This window comes from Pristiophorus japonicus, chromosome 8 (assembly GCF_044704955.1).
Source record: "Pristiophorus japonicus isolate sPriJap1 chromosome 8, sPriJap1.hap1, whole genome shotgun sequence".
In the NCBI taxonomy this organism is placed as follows: domain Eukaryota; kingdom Metazoa; phylum Chordata; class Chondrichthyes; family Pristiophoridae; genus Pristiophorus; species Pristiophorus japonicus.
The window spans coordinates 104,087,183-104,110,774 of record NC_091984.1 but is presented as its reverse complement, the minus strand read 5'-3'; the positions used below and the strand labels follow the sequence as shown (position 1 = coordinate 104,110,774).

At 47.2% G+C, this 23,592-nt stretch overlaps 1 protein-coding gene across 1 annotated transcript in view; it reads left to right on the top strand.

The window, feature by feature from the left end:
- Positions 1–23,592, top strand: part of LOC139268133 (zinc finger protein GLIS1) — a 506,600-nt gene that overhangs the window by 11,248 nt on the left and 471,760 nt on the right. The window contains exons 2-3 of the mRNA XM_070886160.1: positions 3,972–4,004; positions 6,731–6,740. Coding sequence (XP_070742261.1) covers positions 3,972–4,004; positions 6,731–6,740 — 43 coding nt within the window. The remainder of the gene's footprint in view (positions 1–3,971; positions 4,005–6,730; positions 6,741–23,592) is intronic.

The following is a 23,592-nucleotide window of genomic DNA, read 5'->3' as shown; positions in this document are numbered from 1 at the left end:
ATTTTGCTGCAGAATACTCAGCCTCTGACCTGTTCGTGTTGTGCAGTATTTATGTGGCTGGCCCATTTAAGTTTCTGGTCAATGGTGATTCCACAGGATTTAGATGGTGGGGGATTCCTTTAAATGCCATTCATGGTAATGCCAATGTCATGGGAGTTGGTTAGACTCTGTCTTGTTGGAGATGGTCATTACCTGGCACTTGTGTGGCGCGAATGTTATTTGTAATTCCTCAGCCCAAGCCTGAATGTTGTCCAGAACTTGCTGCATACGGGTACGAATTGCTTCATTATCTGAAGAATTACGAATGGAATTGAACACTGTGCAATCATCAGCGAACATCCCCATTTCTGACCTTATGATGGAGGGAAGGTCATTGATGAAGCGACTGAAATGTTTGGGCCTAGTACACTGCCCTGAGGAACTCCTGCAGCGATGTCCTGGGGCTGAGATGGTTAGCCTCTAGAACCACAACCATCGTCCTTTATGCTCGGTATGACTACAGCTGGTGGAGAGTTTTCCCCTTGACTCCCATTGACTTCAGTATATTGCTCTGATCAGATCACAACTTAAATACTGTGTCCAGTTCGAGTCACCAAGACACAAAAGAGACATCAAATCCCAAGAAATGGTTCAAAGAAGAATCATGAGATTGACCCCTAGTGTCAGGGCTGAGTTCTGAGCATCTGACTTGGAGTGCTTGATGCTCAAACTGAGCATTTGAATGCGAAAGTGTTCCATTCTGTAATGTATGCACCTGTGAGTATGCTGAAAGGTTTGTAGAGCTGTTGCTCCCCCTGCGTTTGTCGCCAAGATACAGAAGAAGCTGGTGGACTTCTTCTGGAACAACAGGAAGCACTGGGTCTCTGCCGCGGTCTTGAGTCTCCCACTTAGGGAAGGCAGTCAGTCGTTGGTGTGCGTCAGCGCCCAGCTCGCGACTTTCCGTCTTCAGACCCTGCAGAGATACCTTTACGTCGAGCCCCCTCTTAGGTGGCGTGCTCTGGCAACGTATTTCTTCCGCCAGTAGCACGGCCTCAACTACGACACGCAGCTCCTATTTGTGAGCATGGGGGGCATCAGGACCGCCGCCCAGGAGCTGCCTGTCTTTTACAAAGAACTCACCAGGGTCTGGAACAAAGTCTCCACCAAGCGCAGCTCTCCACCGGCTGGAGTGGCGGCTGTCCTGCAGGAGCCGCTGCTCGGGAATCCGTACCTCCACGACCGAGGTTTTAGGTGGCGGTCGGACGAGAGGGCTGTGGCTGGTGAGGTGACCAGGGTCAGGGACCTGCTCGATGGCGGAGGAGCGGGCTGGATGGCGCCAGACACGCTGGCGCGGCGCCTAAATTCGGCCGACGTCCGCCGCGCGGCCGATGCCATCGAGTCGCTAAAAACAGCTCTGGGCCCTGACTCCGTTAGGTGCATCGAGGAGGCTCAAGCACGTGGGGAGATCCCGTCCGAACTGACCCCCGTCCGGATGGAATTCCTCATCGGCGCCAAACTCCGGAACCTCCCTTGGGAGCCGGCGCCTCACAACTTGAGCCACCTCGGGGAAATCCCCTCCGTGCCTTTCAGTTCTGCGCGGAGGAGTTTCCTGTACGGGCTGCTTCTGCACACTCTCAACTTTGCCATCCTCGCCGGCCGTCCGGACACGCCATGGCGTACCATCTTGCCGTCCGGAGGAGGCGGGGGTCCCCGATGGCGTGCACTCTACGCGGGAGTCCTCCCACGATTTATCGGGGACTTGGCCTAGAGGGTGGTGCACGGAGCAGTGCCGTGCAACAAATTTTTAAGCCGGTTCACGGACTCCCAGGCCGCCTGCAATTTCTGCGGTCTGGAAGAGTCCGTGTTCCATGTTTTTATGGAGTGTGCGAGGTTGCAGCCCCTGTTTTATTATTTAAAGGGGCTGCTCCTCAATTTCTGGCTGCACTTCAGTCCCACACTCCTGATCTTTGGGCACACTGTGCGGAGGAGAGCGGGTAGGTCCGAGGGCCTCCTCGTAGGACTGCTCCTGGCCACAGCCAAGGGTGCCATCAGCCGGTCCAGGCAGCGGGCGGTCGAGGGGGTCGTTCAGCCTGACTGCCTGCCTCTCTTCTGTGCGTACATCTGGGCCAGGGTGTCCCTAGAGATGGAGCACGCGGTGTCCACCGGTATGCTCGTGGCCTTCCGCGAGAGGTGGGCACCGGAGGGACTGGAGTGCATCATCACCCCCGGCAACCAAATTTTAATTTGATTTTATGTTTTAAAAGTTAATTTGTTTTAATTGCTGGTGTTTTTAGTGTCCCCTTCCCCTTTTATAGGGGGCACTTGGAAAAAAATTTGATTTTAGTGCCCAAAAAACCCCCCAAAAAAACAAAAAAAATACAAAACCCCCCTCAAAAAAAAACACAAAAAAAGGGGCCTTGAAAATGTTTGGTGTGTCCCCCAAATCGGGGGGCACGATTTAATGTTAGTTGTTTTTCTCCTAAAAGAGTTGTAGAGCTGTTGCATTGTGAGTGACTTAGCTAGTCATGTGATGTTCATAAAGCTCAATAAAACCCCGTTCAGTTGGTTCTAGGTCATCCACGATGAGACATGCGGTTGTGAGCCTAGTGGATGAACTGGTAATGTGTAGTGTGATTGTTAAACCTTTGTTAATAAACCAGCTAATTCTTAATAGTGATGTGTTGCTATGAATACTTTAAGCAAAGGACCCATGAAGCAAATACATTACAGATTCCATACGACTAACATTCCGAGGCCGGATTTTCGGTTTTCTACCGCCCCTCTTAGCGCCCCGGAGGGGCGACAATGGTGGCGGGAAGCACTTGCGCCTGGGCGGCCAGCTTTCAGTGCCCCACTGGGACATTCAGTGCCGGTGTCGACAGGGGAGGGGAGCAATACCACCAAGAAGAGGCGAGCCGGTGTACAACGCCTCTGGTTGCGACACCGGCTAGATTTTTGGTTGCCGCCCGACCCATAGCGCTCCGTAGTGCGCCCTGGTGGGAACGCCTGCGATTTATGCTGAGGTGGCATGAGTTATGGATTGGGAATGTTTTTATTCTTTTTTCCCAGGCTTTTTTTCTTCCCCCCCCTCCCCCCTCCCCCACCTCCCACCTTTAGCGCTCTGCTCCAAACTTCAGGCCCAGCTGATTTGCGGCACAAAGTTTACCGCTCCGCCTGGGATACCACCCCAATTGAGGCACGACTGGATTTCTCCCCTTTTATATTGATGAACACAAAAACAATCACCAAAAATATTTTTAAAACTGAGCAAAAAAAGACTTTGCAAATACTACACCCATCTTGCATCTTGCCTTCTGATCACCTGTCTCCTGTGATGTGCTATTATGCAGCAAATATCATAATTCATCCTTGTAATTCAGAGCAGTGAGTTGCAGCAAAGTGCCAGTTATCGAAAAAAACGATCACATAAACTGCTGCACACGCACTTCTCTTTCTCCCTAAAGTGAGATTAGAGCACAGGCCCACGTTGCGTGACTTTTTTTGCATTATATATGTGAATAGTCATTTTTTTGAAATGATGAGTCATTGCACATTTTCCTGCTTTAACACATTCTTCCACATTACCTCATATCTGTGGAACCTGCAACCTCAATCAATCATTCTTTCCTCTAATAAAGAAAGAAAGGGCTTGCATTTAAATAGTGCCTTTCATGACCTCAGGATGTCCCAACGCGCTTTATAGTCAATGAAGTAATTTTTGAAGTGCAGTCACTGTTGCACACAGCAAGGTCCTACAAATAGCAATGAATTACATGACTGGATAATCTGTTTTAGCGATGTTGGTTGAGGGATAAATAATGGGCAAGGCACCAGGAGAAATCCCCTGCTTGTCTTCACCCATGTTCACCTGAGAGGGCACACAAGACCTCAATTTAACATCTCATCCGAAAGACAGCACCTCTGACAGTGCAGCACTCCTCCAGTACTACACTGAAATATCAGCCTAGATTATGTATTCAAGTGTCTAACAGGTAAGAGTAGCACCAGTGAGCCAAGGGTGACATGTAATATATAGTTGAAACCCAAGTTTTGTATTGTTTTATCACTCCATGATTCACCTTCTTTTCTCTCCTACTCTTTCAGACATGATGGTGTTTTGGATTTGTGGCCTAGGCTCTTCACATTGGCTTCACTGTTGAAAAAAACAGATGCTTGCTCAGTGCAGTTATTACATTACAGTTTCATTGGGTATAGTCTATTTTATTGAGAAATCCAGATGAAGTTCCAGGCTCCATAATGTAGAACAACACCAATGAGTAAAGGAGAAGACAAGGTAAAGAAGGAGGTAGTGACTAAGCATCACCAAGCTTGGGTATTAAAATTCTGAAGATTGTAGGAGGAGGGGAAGAGGGAATGTCCTTGGTGGGGGGGGGGCGGGGGGGGAAAGTATGTTGGAGCAACAGACTGGGCAATGAATCTTGATTTCAACACAAGGATGTAAGGAGAAGGAGCAGCGTACAAGATGGGAAGGAACAAGAGAGGAAAGACCGGAGGAGTACTAACCAGAATTGCATTATTAAAATAGGGAAAATCAACAGTGGAGAAAAAGCTAGAATGCTAGAGGTGAGTAAAAGATTGTGGGGGAGAAATTGCCACTACTTAAAGCTGGCGGAGGAGACTTTTTGCCCAGGGGAGGGGGCTGCTATCGCCTTCCAGGAAATTGCCCGAGAGTTTGCAGAGACGCTGACGCGGCAGGCCGCCGTGAAATCGGCAATGGCATCATCACCGTGTGCGACAACTAATCACCGCCCTGTGCCAACCTCTTAACCGGCTGCCAAGCTTGGGCGAGCGGACGTCAAAGGGGAGGGCGCCAGCACCCTGGGCTGCCATCTTTTGTTTGCCGACTCTCAGGTTGACTCTACGATGGCAGCCCTAGCGCGGTTTGGGCCGCCATCGTGCAGCCCGGCACTCCGTTTTGGTGCCGCTGCCTGGTGCCCTAGTGAAGGCCCTCTGAGGCTCTGCAGAGTGCACAGCGCCCCTCCCCTTTAAGCGAAGGGGAGGGACTTTGAAGCGCGTCAGCGCTACGTAGAGCATCCGTGTATTGCTGAACATCTCGCCCCGGTAACCATCCCAAAGGTAGTGGAGCACGCGAGATTGCGCCCCCTTTCCTTTGCGGGGCAATAAGCCGAATTCAACGGCGGGGCCGGGACTTCTGTACCGGGCTCAGAAAATCCTGGCCCCAGATGGTTACCGCCCCAATCGCCCCCTCTGTCTCAGAAGATGAGCTTTTTCTTGTACCTTTCTCTCATTCTTGGACAGGGTATAAGAAGACTCAATCCAGAAATGGGAGCTGTATTCAAGTCTTGGATGGACTTGGGCTTCGTAGAGTACTGAGAGGATAATTCTTTGATTTCTGCATTCCCAGCCCTGATCCTCTGAGACACGATGTCTGTGTGCACAGCTCTCCACTGGGAGCATGGCATTGCAGAATTAAAAAGTTGTTGTGGGGCAAAGAAATGTTTGGTATGAAAGTGGAAACTAAGCTCCTTGAAGGCAGTGGAGAAGATGTGAGTTTAATTTGACATGAAGGAAGCTAGTGAGGCTGTCCAAAAACATCGATAGATAAAGAAGGAATAAGTGTGGAACCATCAAAAGGAATTTCTGATAGTTGTGTAGGCTTGTTGGAGGAATGAAGAAACTCAGAGTCTTTGTCGAATTGAACAAAACAATATTTTCATTACCCCATTGAAGGGCTGGGAGATGAAGTTGTGGTGGTTCAGACATTAAATTACAAAATGCATTGTTAAGCGAAGGAATGGCGAGGTTGGATGATGAGCAGCGGAGATCATTGATATGAAGAAGGAACGGAGTGAAAGAGATGACCGACCTTTTGGAATTCCTGCGATAATTGGGAAAAAATAGTTTATTGAAATACCACTGCATTAATGCAGTTTATTGCAGCACAGCTGCATGGATGTAATTTGTTAAAGTACAGCTGTATGTTTGATACAGTTTATTACATTACAGGTGCCTGGGTGTAGTTTTTGTCTTTCAGATGTATGGGAAGGGAGAGTACAGTTAATTACTTTACAGATGCATGTGCGGTTGTTCAGAGTATGATGAATTAAAGATCTAAGCACCCAGCACATCATTACTTTACACAATGAAAGGAAACGCACAGTGCATCTGTTTTCTTGATTGGTGTTTCATTATCCAAACAAAGGAATTATCTGGACATCCCTGGTCTCAATTACTTTGGATAATTGACATTTCTACTGTAACCACAACCCGGCTAAACACAGACAATGAAACCAAATAAGAGCTGATTCACCCAAAATTATTGCAGAAAGGAACAGAGGAAACTATTGTGTAATAAACTTGTAAGGCACAGTAAATAAGTTAGCTTTACGCTAATTAAATTACAGTATAAAAAAGGTCTTTGGCTTTAGAGTATTAAATGTTGATGATTGAATTGTGCATGTGGGAGGCAGAAAAACATGAAGAGACAATTTTGATCTAAGGTTTGTGTTTCGGTTGGGTGTATGGAGTTGATTATGTGGCAATAATTTGATGTCGCATCACGTGGTATTCAATAAATTATTTCTACTTTGGAAAGTTTAAAGTTTTCAGGAAAACTGTCAAAGCCAGCGTAGGAACTGTATTGTCCATTCTGTGTGATATTTTCTATAATTTGATGCTGGTACTGTGCCAAATAATTTACCAATTTGGTGGCATTAGTTTTTTTTTAATTGGTGCTCTTCACCGAGGTGAGTAAGAGTTTAGAGGGGAGATTACCCTCAGTTTCCAGCTACAGCAAAGAGGAAAAGGCAATGGAGCTGTTATTTCGGATCTCCACTCCTCTGTGCAGTCTCGGGATTTCCTTGGGAAGCTGATTGGTCGTAAGTGGGCCTGCACCTACCATAGCCGTTGGTATTAAAAAGAGGCAGGAAGGGACATAGGTAGTCCTCCTCCTCACTTTCTTCAGGGTTGCCCCAAAAATCTAATGGTGCGGCATACGCCAGGACCCTCCTTGGACTCGAAGGTCTGAGGAGGTTTGAGGATCAACCTGCAGATGGTGATTGGCTTGCAGGTTGGTGTTTGGTTTTCCTCTCCAGCGGCATCTTTGGGCCCCGGGATCTTCTGGCAGCAAGTAGGACAGATTGAGAGCAGAGGCGATAAGCACATCCGTAGCTACTCAGACCCATGGCTGTACTTCTGTTTCCATTTTCCCGACCACCTGGTTCCCCGTGCATGGTCCTGTATTTTTCATCCATTCTCGGAATGTGAGCTTTTGGCAAGGTCAGCATTTATTGTTCATCCATTGTTGCCCTTGAGGAGGTGGTGGTGAGCCACCTTCTTGAACCACTGCAGTCCAAGTGGTGAAGATGTTCTCACAGTGCTGGTATGGAGAGGGAGGTCCAGGATTTTGATCCAGCAATGATGAAGAAACGGCGATATATTTCAAAGTCAAGATGGTGTATGACTTGGAGGGGAACTTGGAGCTGGTGGTGTTCCCTTGCACCTGCTGCCCTTGTTGTTCCAGGTGGTAGAAGTCGGGGGTTTGGGAGGGTCTGTAGAAGTCTTGGTGAGTTGCTGCAGTGCATATTGTAGATAGTACACACTGCAGCCATGGTAATAATGAGGCAACTACACTTAAAATTACCCGCCCCAAATCTGTAGGTCCACACATTCAAATAGGTAAATAAGAATAATTGCAAATAAGACTACTTCAGCTTGGCTTCGTAGGTTGGATTTCCTGGGGGCTGTCGATTGGACACCCTGGGCACCATTCTCCTCTTTGGGACATGGTGGGACTACCTTGGCCCCTCCATATCCATTTTCCTGGTTGAGGGCTCATTACATATATTATTGCAGCACGAGAAAAGGAGGCGAGGGACCTTGAAGGGGCAGAAGTGCTCTGAAGATCAGAAAGACGTCCCCCTTGGCCAAGCCAAGGCCTTCAGCAGGTAAGTCTCTGGGACAAACTGAATCGACGGATGACCACAACAAGGCCCTCTCCCCCTATAGACGGGGCTCTGGGCCTTTACTGCCACATCTCGGGGCTTACTTTCCACATGGACTCGGACGTGGGGGTAACTGGAGTGGAACAACCCTGGCCCTGTTCCTATTATTATTTGCACCAGGTAGAGAAGGAACAGCCATTAGCGGTCCCAGCCAGGATGGTGAGATAGCGCTAGGCTTCACCATTCGAATTCATCAATGTTGTCTGCCATGATCCCACCTGAATTTGGGTGGGATTTCGTAGGCAAATTCCCCCCTTCTGAGTTCTAACATGGGACAGATGTAGATTAAAGCTTCATCCACTTTGTCCAATCAAGCATTCCGAGGTCAGATGGAGTACAGCTTCAATGTAAAAAAAAAGCTCCCTGTGCATCATCAGGCATTTCCAATTCAAATAGAACATAAGTTAGAGATAGAGTAAAGCTCCCTTAACATTGTTCCAATAACGTTTCTAAACCACAAACACAGAGTAGTAGCCTTAACTGTGCCAGTGTGATATTTAGATTTAAATGCATATCCCAGAGGTGAAAAGACTAGCCCCAATTTTGAGAGACAGGCAAAAATGGGTTGTGTTGGCCCATGCTCTGGTGCATTTACATGAGTATGTCAGGGCACAGACCATAGAAGTTTTTTAATAGGCAACTGCCGAGAGAGCTTGGGGTTGAAATTCAGGGTCTCGGTAAGACCCGTTACTGCCCGTTTGTGGTGGCCATGCGGTGGAATCCTGTGGCCGCCGCTTTGTGGTCAACTGATTGCCCCGACCGAAATTCAGGTTGTGGATTTTTTGGCCTGTCTCCACTTCCTGCCGGCCGCCGCAGCACACCATAAAAGTGTGCACCGCCAATATCCCTCACCTCCATTTTATTCCGACCGAAATTCAGCTAAAAATATCCATGAGCCGCTAGACAGTGCCCCCGACAGCTTTTTCTGTCGGTGCACCTTGTCTCCTCTCTCTCGGCCCTGGCATTGCGACGGATATTAAAGGGGAGGGCCAAATGCCGCGGCCGCCATATAATTATTTTTGCCAGCCGACTTCCATTCGGCTGGATTATTGTGCCCCCAGGCTCGGCTGGGCTGCCAACAGGTAGCCTGGCGCCGCCTCTTGGGTGCCAGGCTGCTGGCCCGGCCAAAGAGTTCCCTGGTGGCCCAGTGGCCGAAGTTAGAAAATGCCCGATTCTCTCCCCTTTAATGGAGGGGAGAGAGTGTGGTGACGCACAAGCACTGTGACTTCACCACCGCTCTGCCGCTGATTGAGAGCGGCAGAGTCCCGATCCCGCCTCAACCTCCGCCCCTCAGCCTGCCTTACTGCCGCACTTCTGCCCACACGATGACCGACTTCCGGTCCAACTTTAAAAAAAAACCGGCAAAGTCCTGAAAATCGATGGAAAAGTTGCCTCAACGATCCCGGCGGAAAAAACTTCAAGAAAAAGGTAGGTCCGCCAGCTTTCTAGCGCCCTAAATTTCAGCCCCCTTGGCCTGTATCACACTTGACTGGGGAATGCAAAATTCAGCAAGGCAGCAGCTCTTAACGGACTCACCACAAGAAGGGATATTATGGAGATAATAGTAAAATAGACACATTTATTCACAATGGCACAGTGGAGAGATGCACAGCACTGCTACCTTGGATGTCATAACATTGCAGGAGGTGCACCAAAGGCACTTAGGCTCTATTTGGGGCTGAAGGTTATGCTCCTGTAAAAGCACATGTGCCAGCTGCATGGTAGGGAGCTCATCAATGAGGAAGACATCCACTGATGAGAGGAGCACGGTGAAGGTAAGTGTGCTCTATACTTTCGCACAAATATCTGGGGCCCATCGACTATGGCATAAACCCAAGTTTGTGACTGCCGCATCCTCTGGGAGGTACCATTTGAAGCACTGTATAAAATCATTCCCTTTTTTTATCATACCCTCTTTCGTTGTGCCTAAGTTGCATGACACACTTCTCTTGAAGGTGGAGGGGACAGCCTTGGAACAGCTGCTGAGACATCTAGGTGTTTCTCTTGTGTTAGGTGGTTTCTTGGTGAGGGCAACAGCCTTGGATGCAGAGGATAATTTTTCTTCTTCTTCAATGTGGACACTTTGGAATGAGGACATTATAACTACTTCCTGGATGTGCATAATAATGTAGTCAGATACCATCTGAACTGCAGTTGAATGCAAGTCCCTTCTATCATAATAGCCATGGGATTTATTAGAAGAGCCTGATAACCACATTCAACTCTTTGCAATTCAGAGGATCCTGGTACTATTATATATGTAACCTTGCATTTACTCTGTACAGCCACCAGAGGTCTCATCCCCTGGAGTTCCAAGGGATCCCATAATTCCTTGGGAGCACAGGTATTTAAGGAGGCTTCACAGGTTGGAGAGGCACTCTGGAGACCTGCAATAAAAGACTACGGTCACACTTTAATTTGAGCTCACAGTGTTCAGTCTGACTCTTTCTCCATACACAGCAACTGGCGACGAGATACAGATAGTGAACCCAAAGATGCAGAGAACAGTGGGCATCCTGGAGAAATTCTCGGAGGGAGATGATTGGGAAACTTTTCTGGAGCGACTCGACCAATACTTCGTGGTCAACGAGCTAGATGGGGAAGAGAGTACTGTCAAACGAAGGGCGATCCTCCTCACCGTCTGTGGGGCACCAACGTATGGCCACATGAAGAATCTGTTCACTCCAGCGAAACCCACAGAGAAATCGTATGCCGATTTGTGCACACTGGTGCGAGAGCATTTGAACCCAAAGGAAAGCGTTCTGATGGCGAGGTACCGGTTCTACACCTACAAAAGGTCTGAAGGCCAGGAAGTGGCGAGTTATGTCGCCGAGCTGAGACGCCTTGCAGGACATTGCAAATTTGAAGGACATTTGGGGCACATGCTCAGAGACTTTTTCGTACTTGGCATTGACCACAAAACCATACTTCACAAACTTTTGACTGTAGAGACCCCAACCTTGAGTAAGGCCATAGCGATAGCCCAGGCGTTCATTGCCACCAGTGACAATACGAAGCAAATCTCTCAGCACACAAGTGCTGCTACAAGTACTGTGAGCAAAGTGATGATGTTTTCGAATTGTAACATACAGGGCAGGTCACACATACCTGCAGTTACACGTCCGCAGATGTCTCAGAGTCCACCATCAAGGGTGATGAATGCAAGGCCATTAACACCTTGTTGGCGCTGTGGGGTGATCATCGTTTCCATTCATGCTGATTCAAAGAGTACGTTTGCAAGGGCTGTGAAACAATGGGACCCCTCCAACGAGTGTGCAGGCAAGCTGCTAAGCCTGTTAAACTTGCAAACCACCATGTTGCAGAGGAGGACAGATCCACGGAGGCTCACAACAAAGCAGAGCCTCAGATCGAGGAGGCAGAGGTACATGCGATGCACACATTCACCACAAAGTGTCCCCCGATAATGCTGAATGTTGAACGAAATGGACTCCCGGTGTCAATGGAGCTGGACACGGGCGTGAGCCAGTCCATCATGGGCAAAAAGACTTTCGAAAGGTTGTGGTGCAACAAGGCCTCAAGGCCAGTCTTAACTCCAGTTCGCACGAAACTAAGAACTTACACGAAAGAACTGATACTTGTAATCGGCAGTGCTACCGTAAAGATCTCCTACGATGGAGCACAAGCTACCACTCTGGGTGGTACCGGGTGATGGTCCCACGCTGCTCGGCAGGAGCTGGCTGGGAAAGATACGCAGGAACTGGGACGGCATCCGAACGCTATCACCCGCTGACGATACTTCGTGTGCCCAGGTCTTAAACAAATTTCCTTCGCTGTTCGAACCAGGCATTGGGAAATTCCAAGGAGCAAAAGTGCAGATCCACCTAATTCCGGGGGCGCGACCCATCCATCACAAGGCGAGAGCAGTACTGTACATGATGAGAGAAAGGGTAGAGATCAAGCTAGACCGGCTGCAAAGAGAGGGCATCATTTTACCGATCGAGTTCAATGAGTGGGCCAGTCCTATCGTTCCTGTCCTCAAGGGAGATGGCACCGTCAGAATCTGTGGCGATTACAAAGTAACTATCAATTGTTTTTCCCTGCAGGACCAATATCCACTACCAAAGGCCAACGATCTCTTTGCAACGCTGACGGGAGGAAAGACGTTCACGAAGCTGGATCTGACTTCAGCCGAGATGACGCAGGAACTGGAGGAATCATCAAAGGCCCTCACCTGTATCAACACGCACAAAGGTCTTTTTGTTTATAACAGATGCCCGTTTGGAATCCGATCGGCAGTGGCGATATTCCACAGAAACATGGAATGCTTACTGAAGTCGGTCCTGCACACCGTGGTCTTCCAGGACAACATCTTGGTCACAGGTCGGAACACAGTCGAGCATTTGCAGAACCTGGAGGAGGTTCTTAGTCGACTCAACCGCGTGGGGCTCAGGTTAAAACCCTCGAAGTGCGTTTTCCTGGCACCTGAAGTGGAGTTCCTGGGAAAGAGGACGGCATCAGGCCCACCAACGTGAAGACGGAGGCAATCGAAAACGCACCGAGGCCACAGAACGTGACGGAGCTGCAGTAATTTCTGGAACTCCTGAACTACTTTGGTAACTTCTTACCGGGTCTCAGCACACTGCTAGAACCATTACATGTCTTACTATGAAAAGGGGATGAATAGGTTTGGGGCAAAAGCCAAGGAAATGCCTTTGGAAAAGCGAAAAAATTGTTATGCTCAAACAAATTGCTTGTGTTGTATGATTCATGTAAACATTTGGTACTAGCATGTGATGCGTCGTCATATGGCGTCGGGTGTGTATTGCAACAAGCTAATGATTTTGCGAAACTGCAACTGGTTGCTTATGCATCCAGGAATCTGTCTAAGGCCGAGAGAGCCTACAGCATGATTGAGAAATAATCGTTAGCGTGTGTTTATGGGGTAAAGAAAATGCATCAATACCTGTTTGGGCTAAAATTCGAATTGTAAACTGACCAAAAGCCACTTATATCCCTGTTTTCCGAGAGTAAAGGAGAAAATACCAACGCATCGGCCCGCATCCAGAGATGGGTGCTCACGTCCACATACAACTATGCCATCTGCCACAGGCCAGGCACAGAAAACTGCACCGATGCTCTCAGTAGGCTGCCATTGCCCACCACGGGGGTGGAAATGGCGCAGCCCGCATATTTAGCCATTGTTATGGAATCATTTGAGAGTGAGCAATCACCCGTCACTGCCCAACAGATCAAAACCTGGACAAGCCAGGACCCCTTATTATCTCTAGTTAAAAGCTGTGTGCTTCATGGGAGCTGGTCCTCTGCCCAGTGGAAATGCAGGAAGAGATAAAGCCGTTTCAGCGGGGCAAAGATGAAGGCAGACTGCTTTCTGTTGGGCAATCGAGTAGTGGTGCCCAAGAAGGGCAGAGACACCTTCATCAATGACCTCTACAGTACCCACCCAGGCATCGTAATGATGAAAGCGATAGCCAGATCCCACGTGTGGTGGCCCGATAGCGATGCGGACTTAGAGTCCTGCGTTCACAGATGTAATACATGCTCGCAGTTAAGCAATGCACCCAGGGAGGCGCCACTAAATTTATGGTCTTGGTCCTCCAACCCGTGGCCTAGGGTATACTTCGAATATGCAGGCCCGTTCTTGGGTAAAATGTTCCTTGTGGTTGTAGACGTGTACTCCAAGTAGATTGAATGTAAGATAATGTCGGCTAACACGTCTGCTGCCACTACTGAAAGCCTACGGGCCATGTTTGCCATGCACGGCCTACCCGATGTCCTGGTGAGCGACAACGGGCCATGTTTTACCAGTGCGGAGTTCAAAGAATTCATGACTTGTAACGGGATCAAACATGTCACATCTGCTCCGTTTAAACCAGCGTCCAATGGTCAGGCAGAGAGAGCAGTGCAAACCATCAAGCAAGGCTTGAAGAGGGTAACTGAAGGCTCACTGCAGACTCGCCTATCCTGAGTCCTGCTTAGCTACCTCACGAGACCCCACTTACTCACTGGGATCCCACCTGCTGAACTGCTCATGAAAAGAGCAATTAAGACAAGGCTCTCGTTAGTTCACCCTGATCTACATGAACAGGTAGAGAGCAGGCGGCTTCAACAAAGTGCATATCATGATCGCGCAAATGTGTCACGCGAGATTGAAATCAATGATTCTGTATTTGTATTAAATTATGGACAAGGTCCCAAGTGGCTTCCTGGCACTGTCGTGGCCAAAGAGGGGAGCAGGGTGTTTCGGGTCAAACTTTCAAATAGACTCATTCACCGGAAACTCTTGGACCAAATCAAACTCAGATTCACAGACTATCCTGAGCAACCCACCTTGGACCCTACCTTTTTTGATCCTCCAACATACACACCAGTGGCAGCCGGCACCACGAAGCAGAATCCAGTGGCAAAGACAGGTCTCTTCTGACATGTCCAAGTTCATCTGTAAGGGTTTATAAACACAGGCCCCAAGGTAGTGATGGGTATGACCAAAATGATGTGCCGGTTGTTGCACCTCCATTTTTAGGCTCCTCATGAACTGCTCTTCCTCATCACAATTATGTGGCATGTTCAGAACCCCCAAAAGAATCCTCATCTCTTCTTAAGCAACGACATCAAAGTCAAGCAGCAACCAAGAATAATGGAGCAAAGTATTGGTGGAGGGTAAAACCCTCCCCCTCCTGTCCCCGCCAGAAAATTGCAAAAATGGAGGATTACCCAGCAAAAAAACAATTAACAAATAGAGTAAAATGCAGCCAAGGAACCAGGAAAATACAAAAAAAAGTCTCAAAACATATCTACTGCCTTTAAGAAGCCCACATTGGCAGGCCAGCTCTCCCACATGTCTAGTTTTTATGACTAAAGCTCGCTTTGTGGGTGGAGCCTCGTTAGTAGATGTAAATTATTTGCTCCAAAATCGATCTTCGGGCCATTGTGCGCCCTGTGAGCTGGTCGTCCTGGCCAATCCCTGTAGTCCTGTTTAGACTCATTTTATTTTCCACGTTCTCATTGTTTTTGAAGTTTGGTGTACTGCTCCACAATTATTAGAGCAATGTAGATCGGGACATGCTTTGTGTGGAAACTTTAACTCAAATAAATGAAACAATACAGAGCACTTGATTAAAAGGTTCTGACAGAGCCCACAAATCCCAGGCAAAAAACAATTGAGGAATATTTATTTAATCCTTGTTTGGAGAACATAATAAGAAAAAATGCAACAGAAGAGAAAATTCTAAATACTAATTACAAAGAGTATAAACATTGAAAATTCCGCATTATTTGCCATTTCTCAATGTCGGCTTCATGTTTCTTTTCAACAATGGGGCAAATTCCAACAGATTATACAAAGCTGAAAATAGGTGCAGAACAAAGCACTCTGAGATTCAAAGATTCAGAGAATTGGAGATCATTTAATAACCTTAAAGGAGGAATACTTGTTTGAATTGAGAAACCCTGGCAAGAGCAATAGTGCAGGATGACCGTCAAGGTTTGAAATGGTAAGAGAGGTGACGAGGTAAATTAAGTAGATGGCCGATCGCCACCTTCTCGGAGAAATAAGAATGAGCACGAAATGCAGTGTTGCCAGGTTTGCCTAGATCTCACACACAATTTAGAAAACCTTAGTGGTTGGGCATGTTCCTGGACCTTTTGCTGAATCACGCCTGCTGCAACCTCTTGGTACTAACCCCGCCGCAGTATGTGTAGTCAGGGTGAGCAAACCTAATTTTCATGGGGCCAGTGCACGCCCACGCCACACCTTGGACGCCCAATGTGCCTCACAGACCAAAAACTCCAATGTGACTCTTGTTCTGGTGGTGGGGGATGGGCAGAGGAGATGGAAGAAGAGGAGGGGTGCCAGGGTCCTCCTTCCCCCCCCCACCCTCACAAAGTGGAGGATTGTCACCCCAGTAGCCCCATTTGTCTGGGCTCCAATAAGAAATGTAAAAAAAAAAGTTCCCCCCCCCCAACTTTCAAGCCCTGATCCTGCATCGTATGTCCTGGTGAGGCTTCCTTGTATCCTTCAGGAGGCCGTATATTTTATCACACTAAGCATATCAGCCTTCAAACATATTTTGGGTCACTTTGAAGCTGAGGAAGCTGGAAATCCCTGAGTCCCCCTCTCTCTGCATCAGAGGTCTTGTTTAGGGTTGATGGACTCTGCCCCCAAGCAAGGCCACTGGAATCCTCCATGTAAAGCCGGTAACCATGTTCCTGGGTGCCGGCAGAGTGTGTGGCGATTCTGCTGGAGCTACGGTCTGCCGACATAGCTGAGCAATTTCAAATCCGTTAAGTTTTGGTTTTAAAAGCCTCTGGATTTCAGGAGGAAGGAAAGACTGAAGGAAGTGAGAAGTGGTATGATCTTGGTTTGATCCCAATAGTTTTTATTTGGCCTCACCACAGCAGTCAGCTTGTTTTGGCGCACATGTTCTCCCTGCAGTCCATGAAGGTATGGACAGACAGACAGAAAAAGACAATCTGGTCCATTTGAGTCTTCCGATTGAGCCATGTTGCCACCAAGCCACATAACCCCTAATGCTCCCTCAAACCCTCTCCCCTCTCCCTGCCAACAACTGTGTAATCCCCCGGGAGAGGCAAAATAAACAGATTTGTTAATAAACCCTTCGGCTAATTCGGAGAATTCTGGGAAATACCTCTCTGACACCCAAAGGTGAGCAAAAACAAGCTCCCGGAGCTAACCATGACCACGAGGTACATTACCCAATATCCTACCTTTCTTTTATAACCAACCATATCAGCCTCCTCCAAGAACTTGTCCAGCTCCCTTTTGAACATTTGCAGGGAATCTGCATTCATTATGCGAGCCGGCAACCTGTTCCAAGGTCAATAATCATCTGAAATATAACTTTATAGTGGTAGATTTGCTGAATCCTCAGCCGCTGTCCGTGATTTTCTGAATATGCACCGGATGTGGAAAGGACTTGGCAAATGTAATTTTGCGTGTATGATATATGGCACATAGTGTGTTTCAGGAGAAACAGTTCTCTCTTGTATTAGAAAATTGTTCTGAATAGTGCAAAGGTATCCAGGACATAGCACATCTCTTCAGAAGACAGATAATGCAAGCAATACCAGGCACTTTGTGCAAGAGGTTAAACAGTTTTCTATATTTTCCAATAGAACTGTTTACAGAAGCAAGCAATAAAAAGGAGATATTGAAGATAACATTTTTTAATTAGAAAATGTTAAACTTGCCCTTTGGGCCTGTGCATGGCCTCTCTGAGAGCGATTGCACAGGTCTTACCATGTTGTAAAGTCTTTGGATCCCGTGCACCATCATTGGAACATTGGACGTTTGGAACAAGGCATCCCCTGCATCTAGCATTCTGAAGATAATATATTTCCTTGATTTATGTTTAGTTACCATATTCCTGCCCATACATGGGTACGCTTATTGTCATTCGGACTGGGGAACGGGAAATGTGGAGATGCAGCAGAGTATATTTCCAAGTAGTTCTCCACCCTCACCTGACCCAGATTCACTGGAAAATCATCAGGGGAGGGGTGGGATTTCTAGCAACTGTCTGTCTTGTGCCAGATCATTGGCTAAACGCCCATACCTTCAGTCACCAGGACTGTATTCATTGCAGAAAAATTTAATTGTCTGATAGGCAATTTCCTATCACCTCTGGTCTTCAAAACACTATTTTCCATCACAACTTTGTTGTCTGTTTGGTCAATATCAGTATAGGCATTACTTATCTGACCTTCCTCTCTTATTCCTTCTAAATAGCAAATATGTTGTTTTAAATGGGTGTTTTCCCTACGCTCTTGCTGTACTGAATTCAAAACTCATCACATCATCTACTTTATTTTCTTCCAGGTTCTCAGAACTGCTCTTCCTCAAATAGTGACAGGGGAGCTTTCACATCCACCTGAGAGGGCAGATTTAACATCCATTTAACATCTCATCTGAAAGACAGCACCTCCAATGGTGCAGGACTCCCTCAGCACACTGAAGTATCAGCCTAGGTTATGTGCTCAAGTCTCCATAATAAGACTTGAACATACAACCCTTTGGCTCAAAGACAAGAGTGCTACCACTGAGCCAAGACTGGCATCTAAAATGCTCCTCTAATTCTGGGCTCTTGTGTATTCCCGGTTTTAATCACTCTTCCATCAGCTGCCAAGGCACTAAGCTCTGGAATTCCCTCCCTAAAGCTCACCGTCTCTCTACCTCTACATCCTCCTTTAAGCTGCTCCTTAAAACCTACCTCTTTGACCAAGCTTTTAGTCATCTGCCCTAATATTTCCTTACGTGACTCGGTGTCAAATTTTGTTTAATAACGCTCCTGTGAAGCGCTTTGGGACATTTTACTACGTTAAAGGCCCTATATAAATACAAGTTGTTGTTGTTATGTAGACACTGAGTGAGGAGATGATCAGGCTCAGCTGAGCTGCCCTCCCATTAGCCAAATAGTTCATTGTTAATTACTGTCAAGGCTAACGCTTGAAGAAAAGACAGTAGAGTGTGGTACTGGGAAACAATCGGCTTCCGTGGAACAGTATTCCAATAAGAGTTAGTACCTTCAGGAGAAGAGGGAAACAAATACATGTACCATGCAAGGTAGATTACTTCTAACTAGGAGCTTGGGGGATTGCTTTACAGATGGTAGGAAGAGCTGAGGCATTCTATATATAAATAGGGGCTCTGCCTTCATGGAAAAGGTCTCTAGCAAACCAGGTTTCTGGTTGTTTACACATAACACGCTACTAGAAATCTCATTGAAACTCATCATTGCATCACTTGAGTGATTTCATTGTGACAAAAATAGCCCATTGCTTTGCTCCCTCCCCAAACAAGAAGGAGGTTTGCTGAACACTTTCTCTTCAGAACAATCCCATCTTTTAGAAACAGAAAAACCTCAATGGAATCTTCTGCTTTCCTTCAGAGACTTCAAGTAATAGAACCTTTTGTTTGAAAAACTATTGCACAATTTCATTACAGATGCATGGTCTACTTGCGAATGAGTAGATTTCCTTTGTAAAGCCATTGAGTTGTGTTTGTAATTATCTTGCACTGAGGTTATACAGAGACCTGAATATATTTTTTCTGTGCTTTAACTTTTCAAATCACAATAAAATGTTGAGGAATCTCAAAGTAGAAATTGGATAAAACTCTGAACTATAGGTCACATAAACAGATTGAACCAAATCAGTTACCGTTCAAACTCATCAGGGGGGATTTTAACCTCCAATGACAGGTGGATTGGAGCTGGGTGGGAAGATAAAAATGTTGAAATTCTTAAACCTGACCCCAACCCAATTCCAACCCACCCACTTCTGGTTTTAGTGGCAATGGGTCAGTCACTAAAATCTTTTAAGGAGGCTGCATCCTCCATTTTAGCTGAATTTTTATTTTTAACACATGGAGGCCCTGGAATCCCAGCAGGTAAAAGTAGCAAGAAGGGCAGGATCCATGAAAGAAATACCTTTATTGCATTGCTTATCGGGCCAGGAGGAGCAGGAGTGTTTCCCTGCGGTCCAACAAGCTTATCGCTACGCAATCGGATTCCGCGATCAGCTGACCCCACCCTCCCGCAATTATCCGACAACCCCCCCGCGTGATGGCCAATTCACCTCACCCCCGCGATGTCCACCCCCCCCCAACAATGTGCGACCCCCCCCCCCGCCCACCCCATGATGTCTGATTAAACTCCCACACTCTAAATCACCCCCCCTGCATGTCCGAAAGCCCCTCCACCAACCCCCGAAATGTCAGTCTGGCTGTCGGTCGGTCGGAAACCTGTTGGAAAAATGTAATAGATGTCCTCCCGTTAAATTCGGCAGGACTTGCGGGAAACCCTTACTTCCACCTTTCCCGTCTGAAAATTCTCTTCCCCTGTCCTCTTCCTGGCTCTGAGTAAATATCGAGCCCATTAAGTCAGGAGGAAGAGCCTCTATCCAGTGCCATCGAGAGTTGACTTCTTACTGGGAGCTCATTTCAAAAGTTAGTGGCACCAAAATGAGTCAGCATTACTAACCTGATAGTAGGAACATCTTTTGGATTCATCCAATTTTAAATTTGCTAAACTTAAGAGTTAAAGGGGCCGAAATTGCCCCTTTCCTTAAGGCCTATTACCACCGGAAATCAGCGGCCATGCTGCGGAGTGCAATGGCCGCCAATTTTTCGTGTAATGGCTGCTATTTTAAAAATTCTGCTCCTGAGGTATCCCAGCGATAACTTGCTCCCCGCCCCCCCCTCCCCCCACCGCTCCGCTGCTGCTGATCTGTCCTAAGTACGTCATCAGAGTGTGCACCGCTGATGTTCCCCCCTCGATGGCAAAATTCCGGCAAGAAAATCTTCCTCCCGCTGGGTGGTGCCAAAAGCTGCTTTTCTCAGGCGGTGCAGTGAGGCTGTGGCCTTCCGAAATGGTGGTGCGGCTCCCATTAAAGTGGAGGGCGCACTGCCGCTGCCACCATGTTTTTTTCTGTCGGCCGACTGCCATGTCGGGCCGATAATTATATCTGCCGCCAACAGGCAGTCTGGCATCCCCTCTTGGGTGACTGATGACTGACAACAGCGAACACTTTGCTCCCCCCTCCAGTGTGCTCACTGCCGCATATCCGTCCCCATTATGACTGACTTCCGGTACGCCGGGGAAAAAGAAAATTGCGTAATTTTGCGGAAGAGGCCACCGCATCCACCAAGGCGGTGAAAACACTAGAAATGGGGTGCAAGGAGTATCCGCAATAAGGTGCATGAATTAACTGTGCAAATAGATGTTAACAAATATGATGTGATTGGGATTACGGAGACGTGGCTCCAGGATGATCAGGGCTGGGAACTCAACATCCAGGGGTATTCAACATTCAGGAAGGATAGGATAAAAGGAAAAGGAGGTGGGGTAGCATTGCTGGTTAAGGAGGAGATTAAGGCAATAGTTAGGAAGGACATTAGCTTGGATGATGTGGAATCTATATGGGTAGAGCTGCAGAACACCAAAGGGCAAAAAACGTTAGTGGGAGTTGTGTACCAGACCTCCAAACAGTAGTAGTGATGTTGGGGAGGGCATCAAACAGGAAATTAGGGGTGCGTGCAATAAAGGTGCAGCAGTTATAATGGGTGACTTTAATATGCACATAGATTGGGCTAACCAAACTGGAAGCAATACAGTGGAGGAGGATTTTCTGGAGTGCATAAGGGATGGTTTTTTAGACCAATATGTCGAGGAACCAACTAGGGGGGAGGCCATCTTAGACTGGGTGTTATGTAATGAGAGAGGATTAATTAGCAATCTCGTTGTGCGAGGCCCCTTGGGGAAGAGTGACCATAATATGGTGGAATTCTGCATTGGGATGGAGAATGAAACAGTTAATTCAGAGACCATGGTCCAGAACTTAAAGAAGGCTAACTTTGAAGGTATGAGGCGTGAATTGGCTGGGATGGATTGGCGAATGATACTTAAGGGGTTGACTGTGGATGGGCAATGGCAGACATTTAGAGACCGCATGGATGAACTACAACAATTGTACATTCCTGTCTGGCATAAAAATAAAAAAGGGAAGGTGGCTCAACCGTGGCTATCAAGGGAAATCAGGGATAGTATTAAAGCCAAGGAAGTGGCATACAAATTGGCCAGAAATAGCAGCGAACCTGGGGACTGGGAGAAATTTAGAACTCAGCAGAGGAGGACAAAGGGTTTGATTAGGGCAGGGAAAATGGAGTACGAGAAGAAGCTTGCAGGGAACATTAAGACGGATTGCAAAAGTTTCTATAGATATGTAAAGAGAAAAAGATTAGTAAAGACAAACGTAGGTCCCCTGCAGTCAGAATCAGGGGAAGTCATAACGGGGAACAAAGAAATGGCGGACCAATTGAACAAGTACTGTGGTTCGGTATTCACGAAGGAGGACACGAACAACCTTACGGTTATAAAAGGGGTCGGGGGGTCTAGTAAGGAGGAGGAACTGAGGGAAATCCTTATTAGCCGGGAAATTGTGTTGGGGAAATTGATGGGATTGAAGGCCGATAAATCCCCAGGGCCTGATGGACTGCATCCCAGAGTACTTAAGGAGGTGGCCTTGGAAATAGTGGATGCGTTGACAGTCATTTTCCAACATTCCATTGACTCTGGATCAGTTCCTATGGAGTGGAGGGTAGCCAATGTAACCCCACTTTTTAAAAAAGGAGGGAGAGAGAAAACAGGGAATTATAGACCGGTCAGCCTGACATCGGTAGTGGGTAAAATGATGGAATCAATTATTAAGGATGTCATAGCAGTGCATTTGGAAAGAGGTGACATGATAGGTCCAAGTCAGCATGGATTTGTGAAAGGGAAATCATGCTTGACAAATCTTCTGGAATTTTTTGAGGATGTTTCCAGTAGAGTGGATAAGGGAGAACCAGTTGATGTGGTATATTTGGACTTTCAGAAGGCGTTCGACAAGGTCCCACGCAAGAGATTGATGTGCAAAGTTAGAGCACATGGGATTGGGGGTAGTGTACTGACATGGATTGAGAACTGGCTGTCAGACAGGAAGCAAAGAGTAGGAGTAAATGGGTACTTTTCAGAATGGCAGGCAGTGACTAGTAGGGTACCACAAGGTTCTGTGCTGGGGCCCCAGCTGTTTACACTGTACATTAATGATTTAGATGAGGGGATTAAATGTAGTATCTCCAAATTTGCGGATGACACTAAGTTGGGTGGCAGTGTGAGCTGCGAGGAGGATGCTGTGAGGCTGCAGAGCGACTTGGATAGGTTAGGTGAGTGGGCAAATGCATGGCAGATGAAGTATAATGTGGATAAATGTGAGGTTATCCACTTTGGTGGTAAAAACAGAGAGACAGACTATTATCTGAATGGTGACAGATTAGGAAAAGGGGAGGTGCAAAGAGACCTGGGTGTCATGGTACATCAGTCATTGAAGGTTGGCATGCAGGTGCAGCAGGCGGTTAAGAAAGCAAATGGCATGTTGGCCTTCATAGCGAGGGGATTTGAGTACAGGGGCAGGGAGGTGTTGCTACAGTTGTACAGGGCATTGGTGAGGCCACACCTGGAGTATTGTGTACAGTTTTGGTCTCCTAACCTGAGGAAGGACATTCTTGCTATTGAGGGAGTGCAGCGAAGGTTCACCAGACTGATTCCCGGGATGGCGGGACTGACCTATCAAGAAAGACTGGATCAACTGGGCTTGTATTCACTGGAGTTCAGAAGAATGAGAGGGGACCTCATAGAAACATTTAAAATGCTGACGGGGTTAGACAGGTTAGATGCAGGAAGAATGTTCCCAATGTTGGGGAAGTCCAGAACCAGAGGTCACAGTCTAAGGATAAGGGGTAAGCCATTTAGGACCGAGATGCGGAGGAACTTCTTCACCCAGAGAGTGGTGAACCTGTGGAATTCTCTACCACAGAAAGTTGTTGAGGCCAATTCACTAAATATATTCAAAAAGGAGTTAGATGAAGTCCTTACTACTAGGGGGATCAAGGGGTATGGCGAGAAAGCAGGAATGGGGTACTGAAGTTGAATGTTCAGCCATGAACTCATTGAATGGCGGTGCAGGCTAGAAGGGCCGAATGGCCTTCTCCTGCACCTATTTTCTATGTTTCTATGTTTCTATGCAAGCGTCCCGTTTCTAGCAATGGGCAATTTCAGCCCAAAACCTTCACAAATGAGAAGCTGTCAGATTT